Below are 15369 nucleotides of genomic sequence, written 5' to 3' on the forward strand. Positions count from 1 at the left end.
AGTGAAGCCTATATAATCTGGTCATACAAAGCAACACAACAATTTGTTCTGTGGGTCATCTTCATTTTAAATAAAGTCAAAAAGCGTGAAAGAGGAGAAAGTGTGATCATAATCAACCACATGCATTCAAATGCCAAGGAGAAATCCACTCTTAGCGTTTGTTTACCGAGAGATCCAGAGTGCCCCAGGTTTTGCTCTTTATTTGAAGGACAGTCCAAGGTTGCCTTTGTACGATAACGATGTACTAAAAACGGAAACGGTTTTTCCTTTACGTTTTTTTGTGAAAATATGACAACATTGTCAAAACTAAACTGTATTATGCATGCCAAGCCAGTATTGTGAGGTCTGACTGAACACGTGTATGAGGTCAACGTTTTCATAAATCCGAGTTTTTGTAATTTACTGTACACAGGGGCAATAATGGTATCGTTTTCAAAAACTTGCAACAACCTCAAAACAATGTTGCCGTGTAAATTAATCGACAAAATGCATTAAAAAAATTCAGTTTTTAATTGAAAACGGTGTTGTGTGAATGGTTACGTTTTCCAACATTCTTGTGTTATCCTCGACAGTTCTGATATATGTTTACTGTCATTGTGATAGCATCTTGTTATGCATTTACTTTATTATTATTATTTTTTTTGTTTACTGTCTAATAAAGGTTCCGACCACTAACTAACCAAACCTCGGTCCACTTCTCTCCATTCTTCAGGAGCACTAACAAGATAAATTGGGAAATAGGGAATGTCAAAAAAGAAAACAATGCACAGCTCGGAACAAATTTACTAAAGTTTTCTTATGGGAATGACCTCTAGGCTTTTAAACTCCTTATTCATAACTATACTCTTCTCTTTTCTTATGGATAAAATGTAATATCGTCACTGATCCGCTGGTCTTTATGGATGAGAAAGGGATTTTTTTTCTTAAAAAGAGCCAAAAAGTTGTCAAATATCACACTAAACAGGCATGAGCGGAGACTTTAGATGTTTTTTAAAGCTTGAAGCTGGTTATGATCTCATGGTTAAAATACTTCTCCCTAAGGTCGATTAAGTCTTGGTGAGCACGGCAGATTTATATTTAGCTTTAGTTTAGCTCTGTGAGCTCTCATTCCCAGATAAGGGCAATATCAAGATTGATTGTTGACTGACACACAGAAAGAGGACTTACAATGTGTGTCTTGAAGGCTCGAGAGATGAAGAACTGAGGAAAATATGCCTGCTTTGGGGTAGTGACATTTACTGACCCCGCTCCCTTCTCATCTCATCATTGATCATTTCCTGTCCTTTCTCTATTGTTCTCTCCATAAAAAAAAAAAATTAATAAATAAATTAAAAAAAAATCTTCTTAACTTAGCTGAAAATGTGAAGACAATGTATTATACGTATTGTATTATAACTGCAAACAAGATTTTCTTTTTTGGGAGTAGTGTATGTGGGGAGGGTGAGGGGGGATTGGTGTGGTGCAGCAAAGTTCAGGACTCGAAAATATATGGCCTGCGTAAGTCCCAGGGGTAACGTACCGGAAGCATGTACACTAACCTAATACACAGTGCATGGCTCTGATGGTTGTTCTGTTAATGAGAAATTTCTGTTCATCTAACCCTTATTCACGAAACATGAGCAGAACAAATTTCTATGTAAATCATTTTCATGAATCAGCTCTCATTAATCTATTCCTACCTACATGGTCACATTTGATTTAATGGGACAATTTAGACACAATTGGTTTTTATGCATGACGTACACAGAAATCCTTTCTGGTCTGCCTTCATAAAGGTCCAGCTAATCTAATATGGTGTGACCTCATTGTCGGAGCTCATTGATAGCTGTGGCGAGCAGGACGAGGCCGAGTGATGTAAGAGCGGCGCTCTTAGACCTGTAAGACACACCGGAGGAGCGGAAGCATAAAGGAAGAGCGACGACAGTGAAGATCGAGACTGGCGCGTCTCACTGGTGTGGCTCATTACCACTGACGCCACCGGCCTCGTCCTGCTCGCCACAATAGCGTTATAGTTTTGTGTGATCAAAAGTCAAAAATCTGAGCCTGCTATGAACCCCACAGGATATTATCTAGATTATAATATTTCAGATGTCCAATTTGTAACCCCCAATGAAGATATTCAGTAAGTGAAGACATCTGCTTTCCTTTGATTTGAATTGTTTTACAGCAGAGCACCCAGAGCTCATTCATCAAGCTCCTGCACCACTGCAGGCATTGAGCTCCTGCCCTGCAGATGTTCAACTCCGGGGAGCTCCTCTGACAGTCAGGCCAAGAGAGCAGATCTACACTCTTCCCAACCTTTAATCAGCTCGCTCTTTTTCTTCATACTCATATACAGTTCTGCCTATAAATGTGCCCTTTTTAAAAAAAAAAAAAATAATTGCATTTAAATTCTAACAAATGAAAATATTTAAATAATAAAAAGCGCATTTTATTTAGTTGTCTTCCCCTGAAGATGTTTGACAAACGTTTTGTGCATATTCCATTGTACTAATTACAACAAAAGATCTCGCTCTCTGAGAGTTTTAACATAATTAAACAATTCTATATGACATAATACAAATGCTTACCAAGGTTGTACTTATTTGATCAAAAATACAGTAAATAATATAATATTGTGGATATTATTACAAATTGAAATAATTGTTTACTATTTTAATGTTTTAAAATGTCATTTATTCCTGTGATGGCAGACAGGAATTTATTCCATGTCTTCAGTGTCACATAATCCTTCAGAAATCATTCGAATGACTTGGTGCTCACGAAACGTTTCTTGTTGTGCGTAGGCACACACCTATTGAAATCATTGGTTTTCTTGTTCTTCTTCTTCTGCTCTGGAAGTCTATGGCAGCCCAAAGAACCAATTATAGGAAAGTTGAAATGTGGCACACTGATAGAAGACAGTCTGAACTGTCATCATAGCAAATTTGGAATCTCTTACTCAATCCCTCTAGTCCCATCAACTGTCCAAAGTTTCACTTGTGTTATTGCTATAACTTTTGAACCATAAGTGCTAGAAACAAAAATATTGTTTCCTCTGATTCCTTAGCTCAAGATAATTCGATTGTACTTCGATTGTATGATGTCATTTTCCACCATGAAAAATCCACCATTTTGAATTCTCTGAAAAAAAAACTTTTTCAAACTCCTCCTAGGCCAATGCTCCGATGTATATATATATATATATATATATATATATAACCAGATCATCTTCAGACCATGCTGGAATTCATGTTCGTTAAACCGTTCTCGAATCCCACACAAACTTATTTTGCAAGTCTGCGAAAGCTGAAACTTAATTGAATCCAATCACTCTAATCCAGGTTCTGTTTTTTTTTTTTTTGTCATTCAGTCTGTTGTTAGTCCTTTTGTTATGTGAAGGCTTCCTACATTTTTTATTAACAAAATCACTAACCTACGACTTAGTGTCTGCCCTAATTTAACTGTTCCCCAATTTCCTTATGCTTTTTGGGAGGTTTTTGATCCAAAATTGTCAAGCTCAAAACCTCATTTTCTTCAATCATTCACCCAAGATTTTTTAAAATGAATCATTGATTCGGTTGGGCCAGGTATGGTATCTATTATCAACAAGTCTCTCAAAACATTCTCTGTCCCTGCCAATCTTAAAGTGGCTATGGTCACTCGTCTACCTCAAGAAGCCTTAAGATCTCTATTTATATAAAAGAAGAAAAATTGGCCTATCTCTGTCTTACCTTTCATTTCTAAGCTATTTGAGAAAATTGTGCAGGATCAACTCTTCAGGATCAAAAAAAAAAAAAAAAAAAAAGTCATAATTGTAAGGTTTTTCAATCTGGTTTTAGATCTGCTAACAGCACTGGTCACAGCAATGTTAAGGCCCTTCCACACTCAGTCCGAAATTTTCGTATGCGTTTTTTCATATTCATGATTCGGTGGCTCTGAATTGTCAAAACACCATTCAAATAGAATTACAACTGCTTGCTACGGATGCAAAAAAACGCATACAATCGAACCCGATCCGTTTTTTTTTTTTATGACGGATGAAAGTTTCGGAGGCAGTGTGCAAGTGTGATTGACATCGTGTAAGGTCATATTTATTTTTTCAACATGCAAAAATTTTGGACGCAAATTTCGTTTTTAGATGCAAAAACTACACTACTAAACTAAACTACTTTTCTCTCTATTGATTCCGGAGATACTGTGGTTCTTGTTCTCTTAGATCTTTTGGTAGCTTTTGATACCATTGACCACCATACTCTTTTATATAAAATAGAGTCTTGGGTGGGTCTAAAAGCTTCTGTCCTGAAATGGTTTCAGTCATAAAACTGGGTATCTGAATTGTGATGGAGGATGGTCGCTTCTATCCGTCTGGAAACACTACTGCTAGCGATTGCCGCTGCTTACTAATGGCTTCCGTACGGATGTAAGCCCAAGTAGATGAGAACACGCATGACGACACATTTTGTGAATTTTCACGCCAATGCGGACCCGACTCCTCCACACACAATTGAACCTACAGGCTGATAGAGGCAACTGTGGTGGACAGTCAAGGTGACAGTCAATCTTAAAGATTGTTTTAAGTAAAAACCTACACATAGCCCCTTTAAGAATCTGATTAAATACTTCATGCTTTTAAAGCTACTGTTGTCCATTTTTTTGGCCATCAAAACACCTTAAAATGCTCGTGTCGAACTGCTTGCTATAGAAGGTAGGAAAGCCGTGCTTGGGTGTTATCCTCCCACCTCACTAGAAAGATGAGAGTAAAAGAGAAAGAAAGAGAGAGAGCACATGTAGAGTTGCAGAGAGATAAAAATATAGCATGCATATTGTGTGGGAGATGGAGGAGGTGAGAACATGGCTGTCATAAAAAAAAAACAATTCTTGTGTCTTTTGCTGCCCAGTTTTTTTTTTTTTTTTTTTTTTTTTTAGCACAGCTTTTCTGTAAAATCTATATTTCATCTCTTGAATTCAGAATATTATGATGTTGAGTTGGTCCTACTATCAATAAACTATTGATCATCAAGTCAAATGTTACATGCTTAGTATTGCTGACGCTCAAAAAGTCATTTTGCAGGTATATCGCAGTAAATCTTACAAGAGCATAGACGAGACTGCAATAAAGTTTAAATACCTAGTCGACATAAAAGTTTGGAGTGAATCAATCTGACCTTTAATCTATAAAGCTCTTATAGTTTCAAAACCAAAGATGCATTAAAAACATACAAATGTGTTTCCAGATGAGTATTTTAATCTGCTCTTGAGTGGTGCTGCAGTCCAGAGTGCATCTTCACTGATAAATTAACAAATAACCTCAGTCCATTCTACTCTTGCAGACACACATGCGATGCTCATATCAATCGAATGCACATTATGACCTCAGAGAGAAAGATATCTAATTCAAAAGAGAGGGAGTCATTATCTCAAACACTTGCTGTTTATTAAAGATGACTTTTAAAACTGGATTGATGCTCTTTTTGATAGTATGATTCTGAAATATCAAGTTGCCTCTTCAAATTATAACTATACTCACAAACACTCTTTTAAACACTCTCTCAAAAATGGTAAAAAAAAAAAAGAATCATAAATAAATCAATTAATTAGGGAATTTCTTTACTGAAAATAAAATAAAAAAGCAAAAACTGATAGCAGTAACTCAAAGCCTTTCATAAATGTTTGACATTCCCAAATGAAATACCAATTAGTTTGTTTCACATCATTTTTTTGCTGAGGCATTATTCAAATATTTTAATTTCTTCAGCCGAATTGTGAATATTCATAAGCTGTGTGGTAGACATTTCCCCCGAAACATTCAAAAATTATTAGGTGGCACACTTCAGTTGCGGAAGGTTTGTGCTATTTGGGGCAATATGGTTTACCAGAGCCTCCAGAGAGCTCATTATCCATATCCAAAGAGCAGGACCTTTAGCTGAGACACAGGGGGTATTAAAACCCTGCCCTGTGTCTGTTCTTATTCTCAGCGCAGTCCACAAGCAGCTGCCTAACACCCAGCGTATGGATTCATTCACAGAGTCAGTTGAATGGACTCGGAGGATCATGATCGCAGATCTCCACTCATTTGTGGCACAACTGTAAATGTCATTGAATGATATAAATTGAAAATAAATAAATAAATAAATTAGGGCAGAAATGCTGGTTTCAGCTCTACATTTAACGCCATTATAGGATGTCTGTGTCAGAGGCTGGCAAAATGAAGAATAGGCAGGAAGTAGGCAGGAAAACTGATTTAAAACCATCTGTCATAGAGCTTACATTTTTGTGTATTGAATGGTGATGTCCTTGGGAAGAAGGCCATGGTTGATTCGACCAAGGGAAACAAGTTATTAGGCCGAAAAAGCAGCTATAGGAGGGCCATTATTTATCTGACTTTATCTAAGATACGAAAAACTACTGGTGTGTAGGTGGATGGCTTTGAATGTGTCTGTTTCAACAAAAATATAAGCATTTGTTTGTCAGTTTGCATTTGCAGGCTTTGTGCTGCTTGCAAATTGACAAACATACAGTCTGAGGTGGTGTTCAATTGGGCTGGTAACCAAAAGACTATAGGTAGTACAAATAAATGCAGAAAAGTTTACGCATATCCAACATTTAAACATCATCACACAACATAAATTACAGAAATAAATCTGTATGCTACTATTACATTACATTATCATTATTATTATTATTATTGTGCAAGATCTCAGTCCAGTGTATCTTGGTCATTCACTCATTAATATACAAATATTGGGTAACACTTTAGGCCTACAATAAAGGCTAATTTGTTAACGTTATTAAATGTATTAACTAACATGAACTAACAATGAACAATACATTTGTTACAATATTTATTCATCTTTGTTAATGTTAGTTTAAAAAAAATTCAGTTGTTCATTGATTGTTCAAGTTAGTTCACAGTGCATTATCTAATGTTATAACAAATACAATCTTTGATTTGAATAATGTATTTGTAAATGTTGAAATCAACATTAACTAAGATTAATAAATGCTGTAGCAGTATATTCATTGACAGTTCAAGTTAACCGAATTAGTACCAAATTGCTATCAAACATTCTTGTCCTTTATTAACCACATGTAAATATGAAGTATATGAAGAATATGGACTACTGTAATTGTCACTTTCCCTTTTTTATGATAGCCTAATTAGTGGTTAAATTTATTTTATACAATGTTTGGATAAGTGCCTCTTGATTTACTACCAAACTACACACTTATTTTGACTCAAATCCCAGAATGTGTGATCTCTGAGCTATCACCATTTTGCCCTTGAGCAAGGCACTTAACCTCAGGTTGCTCCAGTGTAATAATAAGCATACTATCCAAAGTTGCTTTGCATAAATTGTAAGCAAAATGATAAATTAGTGCAATTAATGCATAACTTGTTCCCCCAGCTGAAAAGACCGGCATACATTGCCATTCTTGCCCAGGCTGGTCTTTGCATGTTAGTGCTAAGCTGGTGAAACTAGTCTGGTAAGTAATAGACATGAAAATGCACATTTCGAACTTAATTGGTTGTAATTCAAGAATGCTAAAGATTGGTCTTGTTTTAAAGAAGACATTTGGCAGATTTTTGTAGAAGTGAAATAAATTAAGAAAGTGAAACAGAAAAAAAAAGTTATAGAAGTTTGAGTTTATGGAAATGTACAATGTAAAAAATATATATATATATTTTATATAAAATGTATATTTTCAAAACCTGGGCAACTCAAACTGCAGAATCAAAATTCAAAATCAAAGCCAAAAATCTGAACAAGTTGTGTTTAAAATTTTAGGTTGATATCTAAACAAAATAGCTTTCGGTAAATTTTTGTTTGGGCGCAGTACCAAACTTTTTCACTAGGTCACAACCAGACTCCATTACTGCCCATATAAGGGCGCCTCAATTTCCATATGTGTTTTGAGTGATCTGAACCATTATTTAAACAATTTTCATAAAATGTATGAAGTAGACATCCTATTCAGAAGTAGTATGAGAGGTTTGGCAGATTTTGATATGAATTCAACCTCAAAGCAAAACAAAAAAAGAAAAAGTGTGTGCATTGTTATAGCTCACTGCCACATTTTCCGCCGGTGATTATTTTTTTTCTTTATATTTACAACATTTTCAGACCTTTTTTTCTAAAATAATTGAATGGATGCTATCTTTTGAACTCTTGGCATGAAAACAAACTGTGGTTTCTACCATTTTTTCATGTCCATTGCTATTTCAAAATAAAGGTCTGAACACGTCTTAGGAGCATAAAAATATTGTAGTTGCAAATTGATAAATTACAGCTCCACTGTAATTTATTTTAAAAAACAGAAACGTCTCAGTTCTTTAGATACTCGAAGTTGATAGGGCTCCCTAAAGTCATGCCCTAACGGAGCCCGTTCTCATCCCAAAGCGCCATATAGGACGCTTTTGCAAAAGCGTAAATATCCAACGCACATGGCACCCTTTAACGTGAAATGGAACGCAGATATATTTGGGCAGAAGGCGCCCCCTAGTGGTCTAACCCTTACCCTACACCTTACCTAAACTTAACCATAACCGAAGCGTCTCATTAGACGTTAAAGGGTGCCATGTGCGTTGGATATTTACGCCTTTGCAAAAGCGTCCTATATGGCGCTTTGGGATGAGAACGCGTTGCCTAACGTCGTCACGCGAACGTGAGCGACTGAAAGAGAACTAGAGATTGTAAGCTTTCAAATGATATAGTTTGTCAATATTACATAAGGTTTTTACTAAGATATTATTGTTTTAAAAATATAATGGCAAACGCCCCACCTGTGGGACGGGCTACAGTTGTAAAGAAGTTTAGTAGTGACACCAGCCCACCAAAAATCACATTCAAAGCACAACTGAGAAGAAAATCATATTGCAATTGTCTCTGCATATCATTAAGGCACCAAAGAATGTAATGTTGTGACTGAAACGTTTGACATGCCTTACTAAAGCTGTTTTCTAACTTTTTTTTTTTACCTGCATATTGTATAGGCCTTTGTGCAAATTTTATCCTTGCCTATATGCAAGTTTTGTTCATTACCGTTACCACATGGCCATCAGTACCACAAAAAGCTTTTAGCAGAACATTAATGGAGTACTTACTGACACCTTGGATATAGATTTTCTAACTCCCAACAAAAGACACTTCCCCAATGACTGGGTGATTATCACACTGCAGAGCACCCACAGCTTTCATTTGGTTGTCATTCACCTTGTTCATTCTCATCCCCTTTACCTTGTGTTTTCATTACGAATAGAAGAGAACAGTTCGAGGCCTCTAGCATGCCTTGTAGGATGACCTTAGTGCTTATTTCACAGTTTTCGTAGAAATGCCTGTGTATCACAATGCATTTTTTTTTTTTCATGTTCACACCACTGCTATTTCATGAATGCCCAAGGGCACATTGTCAATATACTAGACATAAGCATAGCACCTTTAAACCTAAAAACATTATGGCTGAGTCATTCTATAGACTGTCTAGCCTATCTCCAGAAGTGATTTCTGTTTACGTCACACTTCCGTTTTCTCTCCAAATAAGTTCCGCCCTAACCGACCTTGTACATATTCATGTTTATGGACTCAGCTGAGTGGAGCTGAAGCATAAAAACTAGGTGAGTCTGCCCAGGGGCCTCCTGAGTACGGAGCAGCGCTGGCCTGCATTCAGCTTTAGCCAGCCAGCCTTCTCACATCTGCCCTTGCCCCCTTTTATTGGCTGAACAGATGTGGCCAACCTCCCATGAGCTGTGTTGAGTTTTACTTCCTCAGCTCCTGTCCACATCCTCTTCAAAATGGAGTTTATTCTGACAAAACCATCATTTGGGTGCACTGGGCCAAACTATTATCTGCATATGTAGACAATAGTCTTTTATTATTTGATTTGTTTTTAACATAATTTATGGATAGGCAAAATATGTTTGCTCTGTTTATCACCACTACATTTTTAAAGGGTTATCTGGTAAAATAAAAAGGTGCATCCTAAAGCATAAAAACAATGGGTAGCCCATCATTCACTAACCATGGGTAACCATGTTTAAAACCAATGCGTCTTCATACATAACACATGATTTATCAATAAGATAACACTTATAACATTTGTTCTACATTTAGCATGACATTTAGAACTAACTCCAATGTTACATAAAGAACATGAACAATTGAAGAATACATATCACGGTTACTTGTTATGAATAAATAACTTTACCATTAGTCTTACAATTGAAAATATAACACAACATTTATTTTCACAGTATATTAACCTTCATGATAAGTGAATGAGATATATATATATATATATATATATATATATATATATATATATATATATATATATATATACCATACAATTAAATCTTTTAAATTAATATATTTGCTAAGCTTACCTTTGCTGATATCCTGATATTCCAACCACAGCTGACGTTGGACTTGCTTGTTGGGATACCATATGGTACAGGATTCCTCAAAGCCATACACTGCCTCCTGGATAAAATGGTTGCCAAACTCTTTTAAAATGGACACAAAGTCACTGCGCAGGGTAGCCCCATCCATTGAATGAATTGCTGAACTGAAAGCTGAAGTAAAAAAGGTAAAAGAAGGAGGCTTCAGAGAATCGCATTAAACTTTTAAATTCAATTTAAATCTCATTTAAAAGCAGAAGCTGCATACTATAGATCAAACAAGAGAAAATATTCCAAATTAATTGAGCTGTGATGAAGATTACAAAGCTTTACTAATAAATGTTGATTTTCAGTGCAGCTACAATTTGCTTTTAAGTATTTAAAGCAGTATTGCCAAATTGTGGTTTTTAATACGTTTACACATACTACAGTGCAGTTAAAATGTCAAAGCAAAGAATGTGGGAAGAGAAAGAGTAAAAATATGATCTGCCAGTGTGCGGAGTGAAACGCTATCTGGGGAAACAAAGGAAGGATAAACAACAGGCCTGTAGAGTAGAGGTATTGAGTGATTTTGTGTAGGTTGATGTCTTACCTTTTAAAAACTTGTACTGCTTTTTTTAACACAGAATATGCACCATAAAATTAAATGTAAGAATTTGAATTTCCCTGCGATGCTTTAGAATATAAAGTACTTGTTTGTACGCACTTTTGCAAAAGTATTGAAGACCTTTGAAAAGTTTGGTAGGAAGCAAAACTGTGGTGGTTTGCAAGTTAACAAAACATGTTATTAATTTAATAGAAATGTTTCATGTGGGTATTCGAAGAATAGTCCAATATTTCAGCACAATGACTGAATGACAAAATTTGGCCAATAATGTTGAGAAAATAAGGCATTTGTCATATTCAGCTTTCTCTCACAACTTTCATATCCAGGTTTGTAAAATGACCTTGAGTGATAAGATGCAGAAAACGCAGGGTAAAAAAAGTGGTAAAAATCAGATTTGAATTTTTACCACTACTCAGTCATATGAAAAATGAAACCTTTAATGGTAATGTGATGAGAAGAGAGGGGAACTGGTGCAAGCAATAAGAGCAAGTAAATCAAATTTTAAAGGCCAGTCAGACCATTCATTAATACAGATTATTTTTTTAGAACTGCACTTGGGGTCGGACATCTCCTCATTAAATATACAGTATTCCTAAAACAAATTAAGCAAATGCCCTCGCAGTGAAAATATGTGGCCAAAATGAAACTAAAGTGCCAAAAACAATGCCAACTTTTTCCATCTTTGAAGGTTGCTTTTTGTCTTCTTTGATGCCAAATTGTGTAATTTCTGCATCACTAGCGTCAAATTGAAAAAAAATATTAATAATAATAATAATAATGAATGTTCTCAAATTGGTTTCCTGAAAGTTCAATCTGCCATTGGTCGGTCATAAATCAAGTCCCACCCCCAAACCCACGCCATTGATTGAGTCAATGTTGCCGTTTCAGATTGCTTAAACAGAATAATGTTTTGATACCAACAAGTGGGTTTTTCTTTGGGTTCTCTCTAAATATTTAGCTAGGGTAGTAAAAATGACTTTTAACACACTCGCCATCTGGGACCAACAAAGCACGGAGAACTGCCTTTTACACCAGGCAGCCATATTTGTTGGTATTGAGTTTTGCTTCACTACCCACCAAGCACAACTGATCTGTCATGAGGGCTCCACAGTGAGATCACTCCATTCTACCAGACCAAAAAAAAAAAAAGTTACAGTATGGCCAGCTACCCTGAAACCTCTTCCTAACCACAAAATGTACTGTAAGCTTAGGAAAGTCATACATTTGTTTTGTAGTAAATACTTGATCAATATAAATCAATGGAAGAGTGAGGGTGTTTTACCTTGTGAGAGGGTCCACTGATTGAGCTTCACATGGTACATAATGGATCGTAGCTTCCAGTGCTGAACCAGTGGGTAACCTGTAACCTCGCTGTAGTTTACCATTCCTAAAATATACAGAGGGCGAGAAACAATCATATTTAAAAAAACAAATATAAGAACCAATTTAAGACCCAAAGCATTTGACGGGTTCACGGATCTCAACCAGTAAGTTAGGGAGTGATATATAGAAGAGATTGCCCCTCGTTTGTCAATATTTTGGGCTTGTTGTATTAGAAAAATAAGATTAAAAGTTTTGAATGCATTTATCAGTGTTTTTATGTACTTTTAGGAGTGCACAATCATATAAATAGCCTCAAAGCTAACACAAATGGACTAAAGCCCACAAAACTTCACTTATGATAACACTGGTTATAAAAAAAAAAAATGTAATTTCAAAATTATATAATGACAGCAGGATTTAGCTCGAGTTCTACTGAGTGTTGTTGTTGACAGTTGATGTAGAATAAATGTATGACTGTGAATTCCTAAATACACTGACAATCTCAGTATGAAGTTAATTTTAAAATAGTGTTTGCTAATTCTAAAACTTTGATCAATTAGTTACTTTCTCTAAAAAGTTTTATTGTCAATTCAAAAATGAGTCTGGAAAATTAAAGCACTGACTTTAACTGAAAAAAAAAAATAATAATAATGCAAGATTTCTGATACATTTTTCTACACATTGATAATAAACCAAATTTGCTAATATTGCTGGATTATCTTAGCCTGGATGCCAGCCCGAACTCCGCCCACAACATTTTTTTGGTCGGGAAGTTCGGTCTGGACTCGATCCATTGAGGAGTAATTATGATCAGACAAGAAACGTTCGGGCCAATCAAATTGCCAGGGCGGGCTTTATACGATGATGGACAGGTGATCTGCAAGGATGTAATCATCACGTTATCAAAGAGTACTTAACTGTCTTCCCTCAGAGATCTGTCACGTCTTTTGTAAAATAAATCGACAGCGCATTAATTTTAATAGACAAACAGAGAACTGCAACCAAGGCATTTGTCGATCGGAAAGATATTTTTGCCGTCCTTCTCACATGATTCGGCAAAAGTGTAACTTATCAGCTGGCTCTGACGGTCGCTAAGAAGATGGGATGTTATGAAAAGCCGGTGGTCGTTGTGGTTTCTCCTTTGGTCGCATTCATGGAGGACTAAGTAAAAGAAGCAACACTCATTATTTAACTTCTAAAATAAGTAAAGTTAGTTAGGCTATACGTTCTGTAGTTGACAACTGTATGCAAAGTAGTTGACTTACTGCGTTGCTCTGATTGGTTGTAGGTTTACCGACTATCCAATTGAGTGCAGAGTTGTTGTTTTTTCCTTGTTCGGTTAAGACACGCCTCATAATCAAAGCCATACGGAGGAGTTTCAGACTCATCTTCCGAAAGGAATATGAGTATGCGAAGTCAGGCTAGGATTATCTATCTTAAAGTATGAATATAAAATGTCATCTATGGTTATGTCAGAAGATAACAGTGATTCCTAGAAAATTCTTACCACAGAGGATAATCATAGTATTATAAATAGAAGACAGAGTAGCTCAGCAGATTTGTATAAATGAAATCCATTTTGGCATTCTTCATTTATCTTCCAACTCTTTTTTTTTAACATATGAGGCATCACTTTTCTACCCATGGTTACCCTGTGAGCTAGAATCCCACATATCGCCATATGTTGAGCAGGCAGTGTAATCAATCATCTCATCTCCTACAGCAACTGTCAGCCTTGCCTTGACATCTAGGGAATACACACCAATGTTTCAATTTAACCCCACCTTAATATACAGCACATCTGGCTGATCGCGGAAAAAAACATAGCATATCTGGTCTGCAACATTCTGGCTGGGCATTAGAGCAAATTCCTTTCTAAACTTGATCAGCAGTATCTTTAAAGCCATAACCATTTTGTTATGTCAGTAAAAAATGAATTCCTCTTGATATTGTGGATTTACTCATTACTCATTTTAGCCAAATCATTAAAGACCAGTGCTAACAGACCAATGATGGATTTGTAGAAATAAGGAATTCATTATATTTGTAAGCTGTTGATAGGAAGGATTTCATTCTAAAACAAGCACAGGTTCTGGGGACAAAAGCACTGCATCATTAGCTCAAAGCCTTTTGCCTTAATGAGCAAGACATTCTCAGATTCTTAATGAGAAATTCAGACAATGAATGTGTATGCATGTGAATACTAACATACTCGATAACTTGAAAAAGTGTAAGGTCATATAGCCTAAACATCTGAAATGGTGTAAACCTAATTGGCACACATTTTCGCCTTTTCACAAGACACGCGTGGTTTAAAAAAAAAATATGAAAGTAATAAAAACATGTAGGTTAGCATGCTAATCTATTAGCAATATACTAATATGTCAAGGTATTCAGTTGGCTTGCTATAAATATATATATATATATATATATATATATATATATATATATATATATACATAATATTGTGCTGGCTTATTACATTTTTTATATTTTTATTTCAACCACATTTTTTTACTTTTTAGTTTAATCAAGGATGCATCAAAAAGATCAAAAGTAGAGAAAGTGACAGTAAAGACTTTTACATGTTAAAAATATATATTTCTAATAAATACTGTTCTATTAATCTATCTGTTTATCAAATAATACTTAAAATCAGCATGTTAGAATGATTTCAGAAAAATCTTGTTCAATCATCATACATTTTGTAAAGGTGCGAGGAGATAAGGCTAGGCCTTAGTAATCTGCCCTATATTGATTAACTTTTTCCCCCAAAAGTGAATCTAAGCAACCTCCTATGCTGTTGGATGATGGAAATAAGAAAACATGCATTCTTAAGATCAATCGTTACAAACCAGTCCTCGGATCTGATTTGTTTAACAATCATATGGCATGATGGCAAGGTGCCATCTATTTGGTAGCACAGAGAGACAAGTCAGCCACTGATGTCACCGAAGGCAACCTCCCTGCTGTCGTCCACCTCCTTGAGGAGGTCGGCGTGGTATGCCTGCAACAACCCCATTGTATGCAGACAACGACCAGCCCGACGTGACGCCATAAA

At 35.8% G+C, this 15369-nt stretch overlaps 1 protein-coding gene across 3 annotated transcripts in view; it reads right to left on the minus strand.

Moving 5' to 3' along the window:
- Positions 1–15369, minus strand: part of astn1 (astrotactin 1) — a 225066-nt gene that overhangs the window by 73156 nt on the left and 136541 nt on the right. For all 3 annotated transcript variants that reach the window (XM_039654609.2, XM_039654610.2, XM_039654608.2), the window contains 2 exons: positions 12268–12372; positions 10364–10552 (listed from right to left, as the gene is read on the minus strand). In XM_039654609.2, coding sequence (XP_039510543.1) covers positions 10364–10552; positions 12268–12372 — 294 coding nt within the window. The remainder of the gene's footprint in view (positions 1–10363; positions 10553–12267; positions 12373–15369) is intronic.

This window comes from Pimephales promelas, chromosome 5 (assembly GCF_988280905.1).
Source record: "Pimephales promelas chromosome 5, fPimPro1.hap1.1, whole genome shotgun sequence".
In the NCBI taxonomy this organism is placed as follows: domain Eukaryota; kingdom Metazoa; phylum Chordata; class Actinopteri; order Cypriniformes; family Leuciscidae; genus Pimephales; species Pimephales promelas.